General features: G+C 49.0%; 2 protein-coding genes across 3 annotated transcripts in view; both read left to right on the plus strand.

The window, feature by feature from the left end:
* The window catches only part of MSRA (methionine sulfoxide reductase A), a 376,781-nt gene extending 358,196 nt beyond the window's left edge, over nt 1-18,585 (plus strand). The window contains exon 6 of one of the 2 annotated variants that reach the window (XM_032636338.1): nt 17,824-18,585. In XM_032636338.1, coding sequence (XP_032492229.1) covers nt 17,824-17,988 — 165 coding nt within the window. In that variant the 3' untranslated portion in view covers nt 17,989-18,585. The remainder of the gene's footprint in view (nt 1-17,823) is intronic. The other variant, XM_032636339.1, reaches the window with a different exon arrangement.
* Nucleotides 18,586-20,438: 1,853 nt separating this feature from the next.
* PRSS55 (serine protease 55) overlaps nt 20,439-20,562 on the plus strand; it is a 55,371-nt gene continuing 55,247 nt past the window's right edge. Inside the window, exon 1 of the mRNA XM_032635220.1 lies at nt 20,439-20,550. The gene's annotated coding sequence lies outside the window, so the exon portion shown is untranslated. The remainder of the gene's footprint in view (nt 20,551-20,562) is intronic.

Here is a 20,562-nt window from a genome sequence, read left to right on the forward strand (position 1 = left end):
AAAAGAATCAAAATAATATAATAGAAATGAAGGCCCATGTTCCCTGTCTTTTCACGGTATGGAGGAGAAATGTTAATGATTTTCACTGTATCCAATTCTTTGTGGAGTGACAGGAACAGCCTGGTGCCTAGGCCAGGCTGGAACTGGAAGCAAGACCCATCCACTTGTGTGGGGCAGGGATAGCACAGAGGGACTGTATGAGCTCAGCCAGGGCAGCTAGAGAAAGTCCAGCTGGCAGGCTGAGTGTGGTACCCAACAATCATGGCAGCTTGTTAGCTGTGTGACCTTGGGCAAGTTCCTTAACCTCTCTGAGCCTCTGTTATCCATCTGGAAAATGAGACGTTTTGTGAATTTCCAACAAACATCTTTACAAGGTGATGTTGTCATTTTTATTTTAGAGATGAGAAAATTGAAGTACAGACAGGATAGGCTGACCTGGCCAGGTCATGCAGGTAAGTGGGGTAGCCTGACAGGACGTGAAAGCACAGAAAGGGGAGAGGTGGCGCTGGGGAGCCCAAGAGCAGGCAGGCTAGAACTTACCTCAGGAACATCAGGCAGCAGATCTGAAGCAGCACAGCCCAGGGTGTGTTGGCTCTGTCCCCTCTGCACTGGCAGCCATACCTTGCTTACTTATCTTCAAGGCACCCACTTTTCCCTCTTGGCATAAATCAAGCCGATATCTTACTCCCAAACAAAAAAAAAATGTGTTATTTTTCACATGTGAGCTGTGTCTCCCCTGTTCCGTGCTTGTTCCTTTGATTTCTATGAAGCGTAGGGGGGATTTTCTTTATCCCTCTGAAACGTGTTGTTTGGACCCACTTTTATGGCGAACTGAGAACACCTAGAAATACATCCAGTTCAAGGAACCAAGGTGAGATTTGTGCTGAGGACAGCCTTGAGTCTTGCCTTGCCCGATGTGACATTTTCTTTGTGTCATTTGTGAATGTGACAGAGTTGCGTATTTCACAATGTGGAGGTTGACGAAGCGCCCCCAGCCTTTCTTCAGCTCCCCTTGGCTCCTGATCAGGGTAGGGGATAGATTTGAGGGTCATGAGTCAGCAGGTCCAGATGTGGAACATATAGCAACGGTCGAGGCAGAGGTTGGTGATGGCCCAGCCTGAGAAGTGTCACTGAGGGTGGGGTGGACTCGTGCACCATTCAGACTGAAGTGTCAAGGTTTGCTTTATGAATATGATTTGCTGGGAGACATCAGCGAGGAAAGAATTGACAATGGCAGTGAGATGCATGGCTTGGGGAATAGGTGGCTGGTTGTGTCGTGTACAAAGAGAGAGAGCAGGGGAAGACGAACAGCTCTGGGAGAGGAAGCAGAATGGCTCCAGTTTGGGCTGTGCCGTGTCTGAAGCTCTGGGAGGGTGCGTGGTAGGATTCAGTAAGGAAGTAAAGAGAAGGGTCTGGATCCCAGGAAATATGGAGAGTGAGTCATCCTTGGTCTAAACAGCACAATACCCGGAGTGTAGGATGGTTTGTATTTTTATCAGAATCCTTGCTGAGCATTGCTTTTCTATTTTACGCCTATTCTGCCTCCTATGATGATTGCATTCTGAGTCCGGATCGCATATCAATACTGGGAGTTTGGTCACGGATCCCTTCAATCTTTAAGCTGCTCTGGCGGTGCAGAGATTCTTTGAGTGGATTAATAGGATTGTAAAGAAGAGCCAGTAGACATAAAATTCTTTCTCAGAAGCAGTAGACACACTGACAAGCTTTGTTTCAGGGGTGATCCTGAGATCAGCAGCACAGCAGAAAATCTGTGTCATCACAAGCAGGGAGCTAGTTTAATGATAGGAATCAAAAGCCAGAGATAAATGGCCACAGCTCTGGGAGGAGAAGTATCAAAACGGAGGTTCTCAGGATCATTAACCCGGACCAGTCTTAATTGCCATCCTGTAGTGATAGTCAAAGGGGAATATGTAATAAAAAACATTCAAGTTTCTAGACGAAGTTAATTTCTTCCATCATGTTGAAAACAGATAATATAAATATTCCACTGTGGGCCAGGTATATTGTCAGTGGACCTGAAATACTCTTTAGGTAAAAGGCAGCCACAGTGAGCGGTTAAGAACAGGGGCTCAGGGGTCGGTCTGCCTGGGTTCGAATCCTGGCCCCCCACCTCCCTGTGCTGAGTCAGAGGGGCTGTCACGAGGATGGCACACGTGATGCACGCAGGGCGGTGCCTGGCACAGAGTGAGGGCTCAAGGGACGGCAGCTCTCAGCTCCTCATCACCTCTGCTGCTCTCCCGACACACACATTCTCTTGCTTGCCTGCCAGAAACACGGGATTTTCACTGGAGTCTTAATCGACTTCAGTCAAGATATTTCTTCATAGAGAAAATCAAAGGGAAAGAGATTATTCCCCCGAGGCCTGTGTCCAGGTTCTCCCCCAGGGGCACTGCCAGTGTCCTGCACGGCTGTGCAGCTACAACATCCAGCGCTCGTGCGTGGACCAAGCCCCAGCTCTCTGGTGCGGGAAGTCTGGTCCCCGGGCTGCCTCCAAAGTACCGAAAATCTGCATGGCCTGTAAAACATGAAGTCACTCATTGGATGTGTCTGGGAAAACAGGAAAGGGTGAAATGAGGCTTCAGTTAGTAGGCTCTGGTTTTCCGACCTTCTCTGGGCGTAATCCCTGCCACTTCCCGCAGTGGGACATTCCAAGGGCTCAAAAAGATCATAACGTCTTAAAAAAAAAAAACTAACACCATATGAGCAGGGCTGCTGGAATGGAATATGTAATCTCATCTGTTCCTCAAAACAGCACTGAGAGGGAGGTCACTTATCCCCATTTTGCAGAAGAGATGGCGAGGCCTCAAGGTCACGTGGTTTGGTAGAGCCAGGAATAGAATTCAGACCCGTCTTGTCACTAACATCTATACAAACATGATCTACTTGAGAACCCCCGAGATACTGTAAGGAAGTTTTGATACTTGGGGATACAAAGCACTGCTTTAACTATATAGCGCCGTTGTCTTTATTGTCTTACCTCCAGGTTACATGGGCTCAGATCGCCTTCACCGGAAAACGTGCCGGTGTTATGGTGGCGTTACCACATTGAAGTTGTATAATTAGCTTATGTTCCTGCCATCTTCTCTTGAGAGAGTTCCAGTTCTCCCACTGGTTCTGAGCCTTGAAGAAAATTTAAATTATGCTTTGGCAAAGAACACCCATAGCCTATTTCAGATTCCTTCTCTTTTATGTTCCCATTTCTTTTCTCCCTTCTTCTCTCCCTTCCTTTCTTCTTTCAAAAAAAAAACCCTGACTGTACTTCACTGCTAAGAAGCTTAAACAACCTGAATAGAGAGTCTTCATTAATCCAGACCCCTCCGTCTTATCTCCACTCGGGTGTCATTTGTTCCTTTGTGACTGTATTAGCAATTAGAAGAAATGAAGAGGCAAGAGTCCTCCAGTGATGCCTGCTTAGAAGTTGAGATGCAGTTGAAACTAGGAAGCAGCGCAGGCTCATCACCTACAGCTCCTAGACCGCACACTGAGAGTATCACAGGGAACAGCCTTTTGTGGGCCATCCTCCCATTGACTTGCACTGTGTCAGCTTTAAGCCTTAGAGGAAACCAACAAAAGCTTCTTTTCTTTCTTTCTTTAGCATCATCATATATTCTCTACCATGTGAGGCTGGAAGTGAAAGCATTAAAGCAAAATAGATCTTAAATGCATTTTCTCTTAGAGATTTTATTTTACTTCATAGTCCTATTTTTAGTTTCCTTTGATAATAAAAAAATTCCAATCATTTCATTCTTAGCCCTAGACAATACAGTGCAAGGTTATACATATTGCAGCCCCAGGAAGAATTTCTGCTTGCAAGCTGGCCAGCCTGTTTGCAGTTGACAGATGTAACCTACTCCAGGGCAGAGGAAGTCTCAAGGGAGGTTTTAATTTCTTAATATTGAAATGAGCACAACTTGTATTGTCTTAATCAGTGAATAAAAAAACAATAAAGTTGCTAAGTCTCATTTTTTAAACTCAGTGTAAGAGGATTTTAAGAAATCACAGTTGCCCTTTAAGTTACTGTTGAGTTAATTTTCTCTGTGTTCGAGAAAATTCTTCCAGTGGTTCTGCAGATAGACAGTTGTACTGCAATTACGTGAAACATTTTTCTGAGCTGCTCTGTGGACACCACTCCTCGGCAGGGAAAGGGTGTGTGCTAAGGTGTGCAGAGTTGTTGTACTTTTGTCTTTGAAGAGAACATGACTTGGCTTTCATCACACCTCGTGAGCTCAGAATACAGAAGTATTCATTTAAAATTTCAGCAGAGATCTTTTAATGCAAAGTGCATTCTTTCACAATATATGCTACTTTAGGCAAGGGACTGTATGAGGAATACTTCTGACTATAAATAAAGAAAGGATTTTCTAATGAGAATTAGTGGCCTCTATAAAGTCATAATAAACATGTTTCAACTGTTTGTCTGAACAAATAATTTTATACACAAAACGTTGATGTATTACATGTAGTCATTCTTATGTATTTCTCAATTTAATCCAACTTAAAACCACATTTCTTAAAAACTAAAGTTCACCGATTTCTGGGGCCATAGGCTAGTCAATTCTGGTTCCCTGGTAGCTTGTATGGTGCCTTCATAGGGACACAGTAAATGTTTCTTGAACTAAATTGAAAAAGAAAATTGCTTAAGGTGCTGCGTGTGTGTGTGTGTGTGTGTGTGTGTAGAGAGAGAGAGATACAGACATTATATACAATATAAAATATGAAACAATATGTTACAGATGTGGAGCCAAGGTGCTCATGGGGAACATAGAGTTTCAGGGTAGGGGTTGTGCATTTGAAATCAAAATGCACCTTTGGAATATATATTCTCAAAACTCAAGAATAACAACAAGTAAGTCAATTTAAAAATGGGTAAAAATCTGAACAGACAGTTCACCACAGAAGATATACAGAAGGCAAATAAGAACATTAAAAGATGCTTGGCATTATTAGTCATTAGGGAAATGCCAATTACAACCACACTGAAAGACTGCTACACACCAGTTAGAAGGGCTAAATTAAAAAATAATGGCAATACCAGGTGCCGACAAGATGCCAAGCAGTAGGAACTCTCAAACATTGCTGGTAGGAATGCAGAACGCTCCGGAACTTTCTTATCAAGTTCAGTGTACATTTGTCACGTGCCCCAGCAGTCCCACTCCTAGGGTTTTGCCTAAGATAATTAAGACTTAGTTCAGACAAACCCGATACCTGAATGTTCAGAGCAGCTTTATTCATAACAGCCCTGAACTGGAAACAGCCCAGATGTCCTTCAGTTGATGAAAGGATGGCCAGACCGCAGTATGTATATACCTGAGAAAGTGCTACTCTCTCACCTCTGGCTGACCTCAAAGCCCTGCACAGGTAGGGGAATTCCCTGGCGGTCCAGTGGTTAGGACTTGGTGCTTTCACTTCCGGGGGCCTGAGTCAGGGTTAGGCTTATGGCTAGGCCCAGGTTCAATCCCTGGTCGGTGAACTAAGATCCCACAAGCCCTGCCATGCAGCCAAAAAAAAGGGGGGGGGGCTTCCCTGGTGGCGCAGTGGTTGAGAGTCCGCCTGCCGATTCAGGGGACACAGGTTCATGCCCCGGTCCGGGAAGATCCCACATGCCGCGGAGCAGCTGGGCCCGTGAGCCATGGCCGCTGAGCCTGCACATCCGGAGCCTGTGCTCCGCAACGGGAGAGGCCACAGCAGTGAGAGGCCCGCGTACCGCAAAAAACAAAAAACAAAAAAAAAACGCCCTGCACAAGTAAGGAGAGAGAGAAAAGGCAGAGTTAAAAAACCACTGTAGCATTGAAGCTGTGTTTGCTCCAACACACAGAGGGCCAAAGGGTAGAAGTCTCGTTGCTTCCCGACAGGTAAGGAACCCTGTGCCCAATCATTAGCTGACCGAGCAGAGATACCAGTGACACACATGGAAGGGAGCACACACTTTACAGAACTAGTCCAAGAAGTCGGTGAACAAATGAACAGCAGCAACAGCAGCAAACCGAGGGGGAGGGTAGTCTGGTTTTCAGTTACCACTGTATTATTTAAGATGCCCAGTTTTCAAGAAGAAATTACGGGACAAAGAAACACGGAAGTAAGACTTACTAGACAAAGACTTTAAATCAGCCATTGTAAATACACTCAGAGAACTAAAGGGAACCATGACTAAAGAATGAAAGGAAAGAAAATCTGAGAACACCGCTCACCAAATAAAGAATATCAATAAGGAGAGAGAAATTATATTAAAAAAGAGAACTAAATAGAAACTGCAGAATTAAATACAAATAAATAGAAATTCAAAGGTACAATAACTTAAGCAGAAACAAAATCACTAAAGGTGCTGAGTTGGTGGAAGAAAGAACAAAGTTAGGTTAATTGGAATCAGAATTGTCCAGTCTGAGCTGTGGAAATGATAAAAAATAGTCACAACTCTGAGACTATTCTAAAAACCACTGAGGTGTCAACTTCAAAAGGCTGAATTTTATGGTATGTGGACTATATCTCAATAAAATAGGTATCTGAAAAAAAGAAGCACAGTTTAGAAAAGGCTCTGTCTGGAACACATGGCTCAGAGAGAAGGGTGACCTCCTAGTTTAATCCTCTTCGTTTTACAGTTGGGGAAACGGAGGCCCAGACCCAGACAGGTGAAACAAGGTGCCCAGTGCTTGAGGTGTAATCGACAGGAACTCTTTACCCATTTTACAGTTATGGGGACCAGCCAGCCCAACTGAGCCCAGACTTTCCTAGTTTTAACACTGACAGCCCCGCATCCCGAGAAGCCCCTGGCCTCGGGCAGCATGGTTGGCTGCACTGCCTGCAGTTCTCACGGGGACAGATACTCTTTCCTGTGGCTCTGAATCGCTGACATTCATACGTAGATGAGAGATGGTGGTACTCAGAAAAGTTCCTCTGCCTTGCTGAACTCAATGTTCTCAACTGAAGCAGCTGGCATTTTGCTTTAAGTTCTTTTCTATTCACCCTTTCAGAATGAAGGATCTTTCCTTTTAAAGAAATCTGCATTTCATCCACAAGGTGAAAGCCAGTGTCCTTGGCTTCCTTGAAAAGTGACAAGTGGATTCTTTTGTATCCCGAACGCTAAGGATATAACAGAAACAGAGGTTGTCGTTAATTGATTTCAGATATGAAAAAGCAGATTATAACCCCTTAGAGATATATTCAGAGGAGAGTGGGAGAGGGAGAGAGATCCATTTCCTGTCAAACTAAAAGCCGTGAAGGGAAAACTTGTATAGGAAAAGTCACTTGAATTCCGTTTCAAAACCAGCAGACCTCAAAGGCAAGGGAAACCAGCGGTCCTTGAACATGTGATTGATGTTGGCCACCTCGTGGCTGGAGGAGACGCTGCAGAAGCCAGAGCAAATGGGCAGTGGCACGTTTCAGCCACACAGCTCTGTGCCTCTCTCCCTGGCCTGCAGCTGGGGTGCCCAGCTCAGCCTCCCTCCTTTCCAGGCCGGGGCTGCCACCCAGCCCAGCCTGACACGGGGCTCCTCCTTTCAAGGCACTCAGTAGAAAGTGAGGAAGGACCCAGTTCCTCTTGCCCCCAGGAAATGGTGCTTGGACTTTATAAGGTATGGGGAGGTGAAGGATGACAACTAAGTCATATCGTCCCCACCTTGGCTCAGTTTGCCTTAAAGCCGTGGCCGCGGCCGAGCAGATGAAACTGAGAGGCATCGGCCAGCTTTGCCTGGGTTCTAGCGCTTCCTCTAATCCTGTAGAGTGTTTCCACGTGTCCCTGTGATCGCAGGGCAGTGGTTGGACAGAAACTGTGTAGCTCGGTTACCTTAAATGGGAGCAAACAGAAAGGCCATAAACTTGATGCCTCCAAAGGCCTCGCCCCCCATCTGCTTTCATCTCTTCCTGCTGTTCAGCTGAGCCCCTTTCAGCTTTCCCCTGCTCCCCATCCAGGCCCTTCAGCACCCCTCGAATATGCCTCATGACCCCCTCCCGCCGTGTACTCGGAGCAGACCCACCTCTGCACTCCCCAGCCTGTGGGCGTGGCTCCCGTTTTGCCACATGTCAGCCATCACTCCGCACTCTCAGGCCATCCCATACTCATCATGTGACCCGACTCCCTGCCTAAACCATAAACTCCTTGAACGCAGGGAGCTTTTCTTCCTCAGTCCGGCCTCACGAGCACCTGCTGCATACACAGTAGGCACTTAGGGTGTGATTGCTCGCATGCCCGTCATTATTCCTGCTTTAGAGATCGTCTTATTCACCTCTCTGTCCCTAATGTCTAGCACAGTGCGTGGCGCCTAGCAAATGCCCCACCATGATTGCTGAAATTAGTTAATTAAGTCAAATTGGAGAGTTAAAAAAAAACTTATTTGCGGGGAAGTCGCACGACTGGCTCGCGTGAGCAGTGCCTGCCTTCCCGGATCTTTCAGCATCACACCCCGAACCAGGGAAAACCAGGGTCTGTAACAGAGGAAATAAAGTATTCCGTTCGGGGACTTGCTGCAGATTGTCACCGCCTCGCAGCAGGGCCAGCTGGGAGCGATGCTGCTGCTGTGGCAGAGGGGAAGGTACGAAGCTCATGCTGGTGCCGGACAGTTTCTTCCCAGGAAGAACGTCAGTCCCTTCCTCTCACATCCTGGTGATCAGAGGAAGTCGTACAGGCAACCTGACATCAAGAGGGAGGGCAAGGGATGTTGGTGACCGTGAACGCAGTCTGCCGTGCTTGTCTGCTAGAGCACAGTTTCTCAAATCCATGCACATGGATCGCCTGGAGACGGTTTTAAAACTCAGATCCTGATTCAGTAGGTCCGGGAAGGGAGCCAGATTTTGCATTTCTAACAAGCTGCTGGCCTATCGTCCACACTCTGAGGACCAGGGAGAAAGCTTTGAATCCTTACTGGCCACACCGAACTCCTTCCCTGTCCCCTTCTCTGCAGAGACAGAACTCGGCTCATAGCTCTATCATTTTGTGCTGCAAACCAAGAAAAACCTCTTTGCCAGTCAGCAGACACTTGTGGTTTACCTCACAGGCAAGGGGGACACAGAGGAATAAATAATGAAAGTCATTAACAGCTCAACACAACTGCAGAGTCTGGGGAAGGACAGAGCACAAGGATGCTGCAGCTGTTCTCAGAAGCCAGAATCCTTCCATCCAGAGGCCACCATTTGCATAAGCAGGTTGGGTAAATGGACCAAATTAGACCTAATTGTGTCACCTCTGTCTGCTGTGCCTCCCATGGTTTCACGGAGCTGGGAAGGGTCAGTGCAGCTCTGACTGGGCCTCATAAAAGCTTCAGCCCCATCGAGCACCCTCCTTGTCCGTGTCACGTCTCTGTCCCAGGATCTCCTGCTCGCCCTTGCAAGTGCTGACGGCCACTGAGGGGTTGCAGGGGGCGGTATCCATGGGTCCAGAGCCTCGAGCTCCTGTTGTCCCAGGGTCCTCCCTGGTACAGGAGGCGGGCAGCCTGTCCACCTCCTCCTTGGGGCTGAAGCTGAACCCCTGTGGGCAGTGGCAAACCTGCTCCCCACGCCACTGCAGGGGCATGGTGCTGAGCTGCCAACACACGTGCCTCTGCTCAGCTCGGAAGAGATGCTGTTTTTTTCTTTCGAGTGGTTTTATTTAAAAGCCATGCCAGTCACTATATATCCTTTCTCCGAAGTTTTGATTGATGGCAATCTGGTCAGCCAGAAGCTGCCAATGGAATAAAACTGCTGACTTGGGCATCGGCATTGGCTGAGCTTATTAAACCTGCACGGGTGTGTGTGGGGTGTGTGTATGTGTGTGTGTGTGCACGCGCACACGCGCAGGATGGAAACATAGCACGGGATTCGATGGAGTTAGATCTGGAACGAACTGAAGGGCCCTCAGTTCAGAAGGGCAAAGTAGGAACCAAGGAGGGGCTGTGCCTGTATATGCTCCCTGCTGCCACTAGAGGGCAGAGTGCAGGCCAGCATCAGGGTCTCTTGGGTCCTGCCGGGAGCCTTTTCCTCTGTAAAGGAGAGCTGGTGGGCCTGCGGGGCAGCAGTCTCAGGTTGATCTGTTAAAAGCCAAACCAAACCCTAATCTCCTGTGGGCTCAGTATCATAAACTGGATTTCCGTTCTAGGACACTAAGTTCTTACCGTTAAAATATCTTTAAAAAATGATCATAAAATCAAATGACACACGCTTACACTTTACAAATAATTACATAAAAACCGAACACTTAAGGTAAGGCTAATTTCTTCTGGTGGGTGGAGGAGACGGGGTTTGCTTGGATCAGACTTAATGAGGCTTTAAAAAATATGCATCTGATGAGGTTTGAACTCATCAGGTACCTTCTCCCTTCCTGGTGACTTTCTCATTGTCAGCAGAGCTGTTTCTCATTGGGCCTTCAGACTGTCTTGAAAATGCTCATTGCCCATTGGACATGCCGCCGGCACGTTCCAGCGCCCTAAGAAGGGGGGGTGGGCGGTTGCCGTGATGACTTTTTGTGTCCAAAGGTTCCGAATACAGGGCCCATGGATGGACTCAAAGGGTCATAGGATACTTTGAAATTATAAGCAAATATTTGATCGTGAGTTTATGTGAGAAGAATGTCCACAGTGTTTATCAGATCTTCGAGAGAATCCATGACCCGCCCCCCACAAGATGTTAAGATCCCCTATCATAAATTGGGGTTTCTTTTTTATGATGATATATTTTCTAAAAAGAGAAGGTGTCCATAGGTCACTCCATCTAACATGGGGGTTGAATGTATATCGCTTGGTATTCTCATGTGCACTTGTATTCACATACGTGTGAGGACACACATGCAAATGTGTACATACATCCTCGCCCACACACATGTGTACACACACGTGTGCCAGTGTCTCTAGAGCCACCCCCTCACCCATCCCTGTCCTGCTCTGTAGAATTCCAGCTCAAGCTTCCTGGTGGGTTCATACTGACCTTCTATACCTAAGACACGTGTGTGGCAGGACAGGGCAGACTCAGCTCCCTGGGGTCTCACCCATCCTGTATTTCCAAATTCCAGGGACAGCATGTATGTGGAAAGGAGCATGAAATCCAGAGCCAGACAGATCTGGATTCTTATCCCAGACCCACCGGTAACTCTCCAGGCACATGAATTTGAGCGTGATTCTTAATCTCTTTGAGTTTCCTTGTGGGTGGAGTCAGAATAACTATTCCCCCACCCCTACAGGATTCCTAGCGTGATGAAATGAGAAAATGAAAGACAGGGCGACCGTCCTAAGCTTGCATCTGCCCCTTTGGAGGGCCCTGCAAGCCCCTCCTCTGACATCCATCAGAAAATCGATGTGGAGCCTAGCATTTAACATGCAAACTCTGCTTTCCTGACACTTGAAGTAGGTCTTCTGCCATCTTTTGGATTCAAATGATACTTGGAAAGTTTGTGGAATTCAGTATTTGGTGGTGGGGGGGGGCATTTATCCCTCTGAGTGGCTGGGAGGCAGGCAGTGCCATCTCTCTATTAGGGGGCCTTAGAGGAGCTCTCTGATTGGCCCTCCATCTTTACAATGCAGTCATTGATAGGTGGCATCAGTTGAGGTGGGACAAGATAAAGAATAACCGAACCACATGTTTGCAGCAAGTCTTTTTACTGTTGAACTCCTTTTGCACTTCCTTGGAGGAGATTAACGTCAAAACGGGGGGCAACTGATAAAAACAATCCAGGAAGGATCTGTGTAACTGTCATGGGGTGGGCTTGTCATGCAGCAAACAGTGTTATTTGACAGCTGAAAAAAAGCAATGACAAGCAACCCAGTGTCCATTGAGGGATGAAGGGGTAAACAAAATGTGATGCATACATACAGCGGAATACTATTCAGCCTTGAAAAGGAAGGAAATTCTGACACAGGCTACAACATGGATGAACCTCAAGGACATTATGCTGAGCGAAAGAAGCCAGTCACAAAAGGACAAACACTGTAGGATCCCATTTCTGAGTACCTAAAATAGTCAGATTTACAGAGACAGAAAGTAAAATGGTGGGTATGAGGGACGGTGGGGAGGGAGGAATGGGGAGTTGTTATTTAATGGGGACAGAGTTTTAGTTTTGCAAGATAAAAAGTTCTGGAGACTAGTCACGCAGCAATGTGAATGTACAAAACACTACTGAACTGTATACCTGAAAATGGTTAAGATGGAGAATTTGAAGTTATGTGTATTTTCCCACAATTTTAAAGAAAGTCAGTGAGGTGACCAAGAAATATGTCACATGTTTTGAGGTCCAGGGATGTGAGCAGGGTGGGGAGAGTATGATCCAAATATAAGTGTCTAGGTCTCTTGGATATTTTGAAATAGTGACCTGTCCCTCTCTAAGGGGAGGGTAGCTCCTTCGTCTGGCCACGGTGGTCTTGTAGCAGTGCTGGAAATAGTCAGGAGACAGGTTCTCGTCCTGTCACTGATGAGTGGCTCTGGACAAGCCTCCGCTCTGCCTGCGCTTTGGTGTCCTCCGCTGAGAAATTAGAGGACAATTCTCCCCTCTTCAGTCAGTGAAAGCCTCGCATGGACTACGGTGCGTGCGGAAGCCCTTTGGAGACACTGCAGTTCAGGACGAACACAAGGACTTGGGATTGAGGCTGCTTCTCTGCCTTGATACACTTCTCGCCCTACCTGTTGATGCTCCAGCATGGCCTGCACTGCTGTGGCCTCCAGGCAACATTCAGTGTGGCCTCAGAGCCTGTCGTTTCCACGCAATACGCTTTGTATCCCTGGGCACCTGGAGAATCTCAGCGACGCTAACAGTGAGCTTCTTAGCGGGTTGCAGTAAGCGGAAAGGTCACGTGTTCATTAATTTTATTAAAAGAAAGGCTTCCTGCTGGCAGCCCTGGAAGGGTGGGTTGGGCCCAGGACACTCCCGCTGGCAGAGCATCTGTAAGGGAACGGCCTGGCCACCTCCTCCACAGGCTGGGGCTGGAGACACCGCTTGGGAGCTGGGAGCTCTGCCCCAGCTTATTGACCCCCCCACCTCTTTTTCCTGCTCCACAGAGATGGGCTGTGCAGCTGTAGAATTAGGACGTGCCCGCGGGTGGAGATGAAGGCCTGCCTAAGGAGGGCAAGATGGTGGGCTCCTTTCCCCCAGGGTGGGCACTGATGGGGAAGTAGGTCAGGACTACCACGTAGTCAGAATGTGCCAGGATGCTCTGCGCCGTCTTGGACTCTCATCATAGCGCATTGAGGGAAGTATCGTGCCCATTTTACAGATAGAAAAGCTGCTTCCGGGAAGAAAATGATAAGAGAATAAAGGCAGAGGAGGCTTCCTGGGGCCATGTAAGAAAAGGGTGAGGTAAGAGTCTGTGAGAAAAGCATCTGATCAGTTCTACTAGGTGCCCCTCCCACAAGAGATTCAGAACCAGGTGTCACACTGATGTGCGTTATTTCACGTTAGACCCCACTTACTTCCTTCTTAAAAATCAGCAAAAATAAAAATAAAAATGCAACAAACAAGGAGCTCTAGATAACTGTTTTGGCGTCAACAAGAGTGGAAGGTAGAAAAATGAGGGCTGGGCGTAGGGGCCAGTTAGGCCCAGTGGCTCTTCCTCGGGGGCTGGTCCTGGTGAGGGAACAGGCAAAGCAAGCGGATGTGCAGGGCCGCCCTTCTGAGTGGCAGTGGGTGAACAGCCCTGGAGCCTGGAGTGACGAAGAATGAGTTGGGCCTGGGGGTTGACCAGCGAGAGAGCGTGTTTCCTGGAGGCATCTCACGCTCTGCACTCCGTTTCAAAGGTGGCTCTGTAGAGTCTGAAGGAAGAGCACAGAGTCTCCTTGGGCGACGTCGGCCCGGTCTGGAGGCAGGGCCCACTAGCCTGGGGTCCCCCAGGGATTCATTCTGAGAGGTTGGCTATGCTTGAGGCCAGAGCGTTTGCTGCAGCTGCTTTCAACTCTATCTGCCATGATTTTCCTATGGGCAGCCCACTCTCATGGGTACAGCTTCCTTTTTATAAGATACCAGGAACCTCTGTGGGTGATGTGATTCATCATTTCTATAATCAGGAACGGCCTGTCATCGGTGTGGTCCCTGTCGTGGATGATGGGGGAGGCCACACATGTTCTAGCTCTCCCGACACTCCCTGCCCTCCCACGCGAGTGGGCAGGTGAGCGCGAATGATGCGAGGATCGGGGTAGCCTTCCATCTGCCCTAATTCATGAAGGAAAAGTAAGTTACAAACAACGACGTTGCCGTTATCAGTCACAAATTACTTACGACAGCCCCAGTAACTGATTGGGGACCTGGCGTACGGAGATGCTATAGGAGAAGGGTCTGGAGACTGAGGTGCACCCGTCAGCACCAGCACAGCTTGGGCATGAGGCCAGACTGGACTTTGGGGGCCAAAGGGACCATCTATAACCCGGTCTTCATTGCCCACCACCCCCATCACCTCAGTCACCCCCGCCCCCAAAGAGTGAAAGGGCTTTTTCGGGAGCTGCAGGTGATGCTGAGGCCATCCTTCTGTGCAAGATGATTGGCCCTCTCTCCACGGACACGGCCGCTGCAACGCATGGTCTAAAGAGTAAACCCGCCCTGGGAAACTGGCCGAGAGTCTGTGACAAGGAAAGTGACGGACCCACTCAGCTTCCTGGTCCCCGAGCTCCTCCTCGCTGCCCCTTCCCAGGTCCCCAAGGAGGTGCTTTGGCTTGAGGCAGCAGCAGGGACCCAGGTGGAAACCCGAAGGTTAAGAGGAGCGCCAAGAGATCCCCAAGACTCGTTCACTCATTTCTTATATTGATACATTAAGCGCCGAGATAAGGTAGAGAAACAAGACAGTCCATACTGTCAAGGAGCACGCGGTCCAGCACGTGTAATGCCAGAGGGGAGTGGAAGTGGATAATTGCGATGCGATGTCTCAAGCGCCATAAGGGGTGGCAGTGTCGTGGGAGCCTAGAAGATGGACTAACTTCAGCCCTAATGAATCAGGAAAGGTTTTATACAGGTGGAGACATTTGACCTGAGAGGTGGGTAGGAGTTCATGCCATGGAGAAGAGGGAACATTCTAAGGAGGTCGTGTGCAAGGGAATGGAATGTTCAGGAAATATGTAGGGGTCAACACGACCCAAGAAAATAGTACACAGAGAGGGAAAGGAAAGAGCTAGAGAACGGGGAGGGAGTGAGGCTGAGGTGGGGTGGGACCCAGCAGGAAGAGGGAAGGGCCGGCAGGTTCTCCCAGGGATCAGGGTTTAAGGAGGAGCTATTACCAGCAGCCGGCTCTCCCAGCAGCTCTAGGGTGTGTGTGTGTGTGTGTCCCTCCGGATGCAAGTGAGGAAGCAGAGGGCCGGGGCTCTGGGAAGGAGGGAAATAAGAGACAAGATAGGGTTTTCGTTTTCCCACTTCCTCTGTTGTACATCTAGTTTCTTTTGGGCGCTTTTGTCCCCTTTCCCCAGTTTCAGAGTGAGGTTGAGGACAGCCCCGTGCTAAGTGAGGCCTCAGCCTGGACGCTGCTGGCCCAGTGCACGGGGGCGACGTCCACCGTAGAGCAGACGTGGCCAGAATGTCCCAGCCTAATGGGAGGCGCAAGAGGGCAGCGTGTGGGTCTGTCTCCTGCGGGTTTTCATCGCTTTTTATTCTCGGTTTTTCCTGCCATCTTGTGGTGGATCCTGGTACTGCAGCCCCCTCCCCACACCTCCCTTCCCGCTGCTCCCCCTGGGGTGGTCGTGGGCAGGGGTCGCTCGGAGCTGGCGTGAGAGGGGGAGGGTAGCAAGGCAATAGCGCCCACTGGCACCGGCCTCCCTACCTCGGGGAAAAGAAGCTTCTGGAGACGGCGGCTGCGGCCTCCAGGGCCTCGGGAAGGCCGTCCTTGTTTGTACCAGGAGGATGGCCATTTGTGAAGAAGAAATATGCGGGCAGGCGGGAGGGCTGCGAGTGGGGAGGAGGCCCGCGCAGAGGACTAGCCGGGAGGTCACTCCCGACTCGAAGTCTGCCCAGACAGTTAACCAGTCCCGGGTCCTCGTGCTCACGCAGGTTCTGGTTCCTGAACACATTCCTGGCACTAAATGCCATGTTCGTCGCGGCTCATCACAGAAACGGAAAGTGTTGGAGATATTTTAAGCGGGGCGGGTTTCACAAAGGGAATTTGGTGCTTCCAGAATCATTTGAAAGGCTGGTGGAGTGAAGGTCAGGGAACAGCACCTCTGGGTTTCAGGAGGCCAAGAAGTTACAGAAGTGGCTAGAAATCATTGCGATGGCTTTGATTGCCCACAGCACAGGGGTCAGAGCCCCAGGTCTGCCCTCTGCCAGTGCTCGTGCCCATCCCCACAGCTGCACCTGGCCGATAACAGCTTCTCCTCGGATTTACCCGCCAGCTGTCACGTGCCCTTCTCCCATCGGCGGGATCTCAACCGGGGCGCGGCAGGCGGTGGGATGTCAGAAAAGCATTTTCCCAGCTTGCAGCCAATGCAATAGCAGGGTGAGCCGAGGGTGTCAGGGGCCAAGACGCAGTATCGGACACAGACTTTTAAATATGAACGATAATAATAGCATCAATACTTCTTTCAGACGGCTGCCGTGAGGCTGAAGTTAACCCAGAGCGTGGCATATGGTAAACCCTCGATAATCGCTCGTTTACACAGAACTGCCAGAACTGAAGTCAGAATGGCTCGCCATTCTCCTGTCTAACCCTTGTAAGGAAACGGGCCGCCTCTGAGCTGCGGGCTCCAACCCGCCCGCCTTAGTCAGGATCATTCCTTTACCCATCCTGGGTCTGCCTGGCGTCAGATCCGCAGTCAGCCTCATTCTGGCGCAGAGGGCTGGGCGGACATTTAGGAAGAAGGTGAACGTTCTCAGGGAAAATCAGGGACTCGTGCTGAGTATTAAATTGGATTCCCTGTGCTGTGCCGATTTGAGGACGTCATCTTAAATGGACCAACGACGGTCAGAGCCCGGTCAGTTCCATCATGAAAACACAAGTTGGGGCTCGGCCGCGCACCCCTGTCCAAAATGGAATCAGTGAACCTGGGTCGCGTCTCTGCTGCCTTGCGCTCAGATACCCCGAGCAGCCTGTACCAGGAAAGAAATAGGGCACAGCTGAAATCCAAAAGGGAAAGGAAACGGGCTAAGATCCATGGGGAACAATGACGAGTTCTTCATCCGTCTCCTGCCCCAAATAGCTCCGCTCTCCTCCCCCACTGGTGTTTACATGTGTTCCTTGCCTGGCGGCAGATGCCACCAGGCCTTAAACTGGGTCACAGAGGGCGGTGAGGAACCGACCAGGCCCTCAGGCCACGTCCTCCCCTGCCCTCACTCCCCAGAGGCTCCAGCCTGGAGCGGCAGAGCCCGGACCCCACGTGGCCCCTGCCCTCCAGGCATCCTGGCAGGGTCCCTGCTGCTCAGAGCCACAGCCGGCGAGGGGGTCCTCTGTCCAGCCTGTGAGGGGGCAGAGGGGTCGGCACTGGGTGCTGCTGCAGCCTCCCCGCCCCCTCCTGCCCCGCCATCCCCTCTCACCGCAGCCAGGCGCCAATCCCCTCAGGGACCCCAGCCTCCCCAGGGCAGCCGGGGAGCCACACGGCCCTGCTGCTTCCCCTGGAAACAGGGTGGCTTCACACACACCCACAGGGCCCAAACCTGGGCTCCCGACACCCACGGGGGCAGAGGTGGTGTAGAGGGTAGAGCATAACTTACAGTCAGAACCAAACCCTATCAAACCCAGCCCGGATTTCAGACCCCAGCGCCCTGGGGCACACGAAGGGAGAAGGTTGCCCAGAATAACCCAGCAGGGAAGTGGCCGAGCCCGGGCCCCAAGGACCGCTGCGCACCCCCAGCCACGTGTCTGCCCCTCCCATCCTGACCTCCTGGCCCTCCTCCTTCCCGGGATCCCTGCGCTTCGGGTCCTGATGGCGCCTTTCCCTCCACAGGTTCTGTCAGAGCACGGCTTTGGCCTGATCACCACCGACATCCGTGAGGGACAGACTTTCTACTACGCAGAGGATTACCACCAGCAGTACCTGAGCAAGATCCCCAACGGGTACTGCGGCCTCGGGGGCACCGGAGTGTCCTGCCCGCTGGGTATTAAAAAGTAAAAAGTAATTTCTCCCCACATGTTCAGCCCTTGAGGTCACAGCAAAAATGCTTCCAACAAATCGAGCAATTCTTTTGTGGTTCATTCACATCAGGTGCTTTTTGAAGTGCACAGAGGCATTCATAAAAGTCTGCTTTATTGAGGTGTAATTTACATGAAGTGCAGTGGCAAGCTGATAACATGTAATTTATCTTCTAATAAGTTATGGTGGGAGGAGAGCTGTGAAATTTTTTGGATCATTTGGTGTCTGAACGGGAATAATGAATAATCAGTGTTCACCCTTCTTGTGACTGGGTGCCTGCCAGGGATGCTAGGGAACCAAGCTGGGAGATCGTCGGAGGGGATAGGGCATCCTTTATCTGTGCCCTGTCCCACCTCACAAGCCCTCCTGCCCTCCAGTGCCTTAACATTTGCAAACACTTATAGCCACAATGAATCATTCACTGAAATACTTTGCCCAGCTGATCCTATACGTGTGTAAAGGGCTTTCTCTCTCTTTTCGGCCCTCCTCGTGGCAGAGAAGAGATGTGAGTTAGCTTGATGAATTTTAACGCTTTGCTCACAGCTATGAGAAATGCTTGTTCTAATAAAAGTCTACAGTCTAATAATACAAACTGTCTGATATCTCATCTGTCTTTTACTTGTTTAGGTAGGATATTTCTAAGTATTGTAAGATAAATTTTAGAGCTCTCAAAGAGCTTGCGAAGGAAAAAGTCTTAAGAATCATTTTCCCCCAAGCGGGAAATCTGATTGAAATCTTTAGAAAACAGGTACACCTCTAGCTTCTTGCAACTTTAGTAATAATAGCTGTTTTCAACATGCCTATTACAGCCGTCACATCAGGGGCTATTCTAGAGAGCAGACACATGGAATCTCTGCCCTTAAGAGTCTTTATATTCAAGACCAGGGGTGGGGGAAGTACACAATAAACAGGTAAACACATGAATAAGTAAGATGATTGCTGGTCCTGAGAAATGATAGGAAGATGGTGAATAGGGCAAGATGTTAAGTTGAGCCTGGGTGCTATGGAGTTGTGTTCAGAGCTGTGTTAGCCACGCTGGTCAGGGGAGGTGGTGAAGACCTCATTACAGAATGAGGTCTGTAAAGGGGTGACACACGTAAGTTGAGAACTGAATGATCTGAATGATGCAAAGGAGGAACGGACACACGAGTTGGGAGGGGAGAGCGGAGCTCTGGGGGCAGGAGATGGACTAAGAAATAAGACATAAGTTTCCCCCTGGATATAGTCCATTTCTTTCTCTTCCCTCTTGGAATTCTGCTGTGCCCTAAACACCTCAAGAATACTCAAGTGGAGTAGCTATCCCTGATCACTGTCAGCATCCCCACTGTGGTTGCTTGAAGGAAAAGCTTTCCAAATACAAGGACCAGGAAGTATAAATGGCCCAAGACGGGGGATTTTGTGATGTTTGAGAAACAGGAAGGCCAGTGGGGCTGGAATAGTGTGAATGAGGAAGGTATTGGGGAGAAGTATCTCAGAGAGGTAGGAAGAGCCAGACCATGCAGAGTCTTCTAAGGACATGTTAATAGGATTAAAAATTTTTATTCTAATTTATCCCTCCCCCACCCCCTTTCCCTTTGGTAACCGTTAACTTTGTTCTCGAAGTCTGTGAGTCTGTTTCTGTTTTGTAAATAAGTTCATTTGTGTCATATTTTAGATTCCACATATAAGTGATATCATATGGTATTTGTCTTTCTCTTTCTGATTTACTTCACTTAGTGTGATAATTTCTAGGTCCATCTATGCTGTTGCAAATGGTATTATTTCATTTTTTTATGTCTGAGTAATATTTATATATATATACATATATATATATATACACACATACACACACACACACCACGTCTTCTTTATCCATTCACCAGTTGATGGACATTTAGGTTACTTCCATGTCTTGGCTATTGTGAATAGTGCTGCTGTGAACATAGGGGTGCATGTATCTTATTAGATGCATGCACCCCTATTAGAAATTAGAGATTTCTCCAGACATATGCCCAGGGGTGGGATTGCAGGGTCATATGGTAGCTCTATTTTTAGTTTTTCGAGGAACCTCCATACTGTTCTCCATAGTGGCTGTATCAATTTACATTCCCACCAACAGTGTGGGAGGCTTCCCTTTTCTCCACACCCTCTCCAGCATTTGTTATCTGTAAACTTTTTGATGATGGCCATTCTGACCAGTGTGAGGTGATACCTCACTGTAGTTTTGATTTGCATTTCTCTAAGAATTAGTGACGTTGAGCATCACTTCACGTGCCTGTTGGCCATCTGTATGTCTTCTTTGAAGAAATGTCTATTTAGGTCTTCTGCCTATTTTTTGATTGGACTGACAAGGGCGTAGTTTCCAACATATACAAATAGCTCATACAACTCAACAACAACAACAGAAAAACCAATAAGCTGTGTGTTTCTTTCCCACCTCATCTCTAGGACATTTCTTCGTCAGTGATTTCCTGATCCTGAATCTCAGCGTTGTTACTCATGGTCTCTGAGAGCCCAAAGCAGCATGTACTGAGGCTCTGAACCAGGTAGAAGCAAAGGAAGGTAAAGAACAAG

Source organism: Phocoena sinus, chromosome 6, assembly GCF_008692025.1.
Source record: "Phocoena sinus isolate mPhoSin1 chromosome 6, mPhoSin1.pri, whole genome shotgun sequence".
Lineage (NCBI taxonomy): Eukaryota > Metazoa > Chordata > Mammalia > Artiodactyla > Phocoenidae > Phocoena > Phocoena sinus.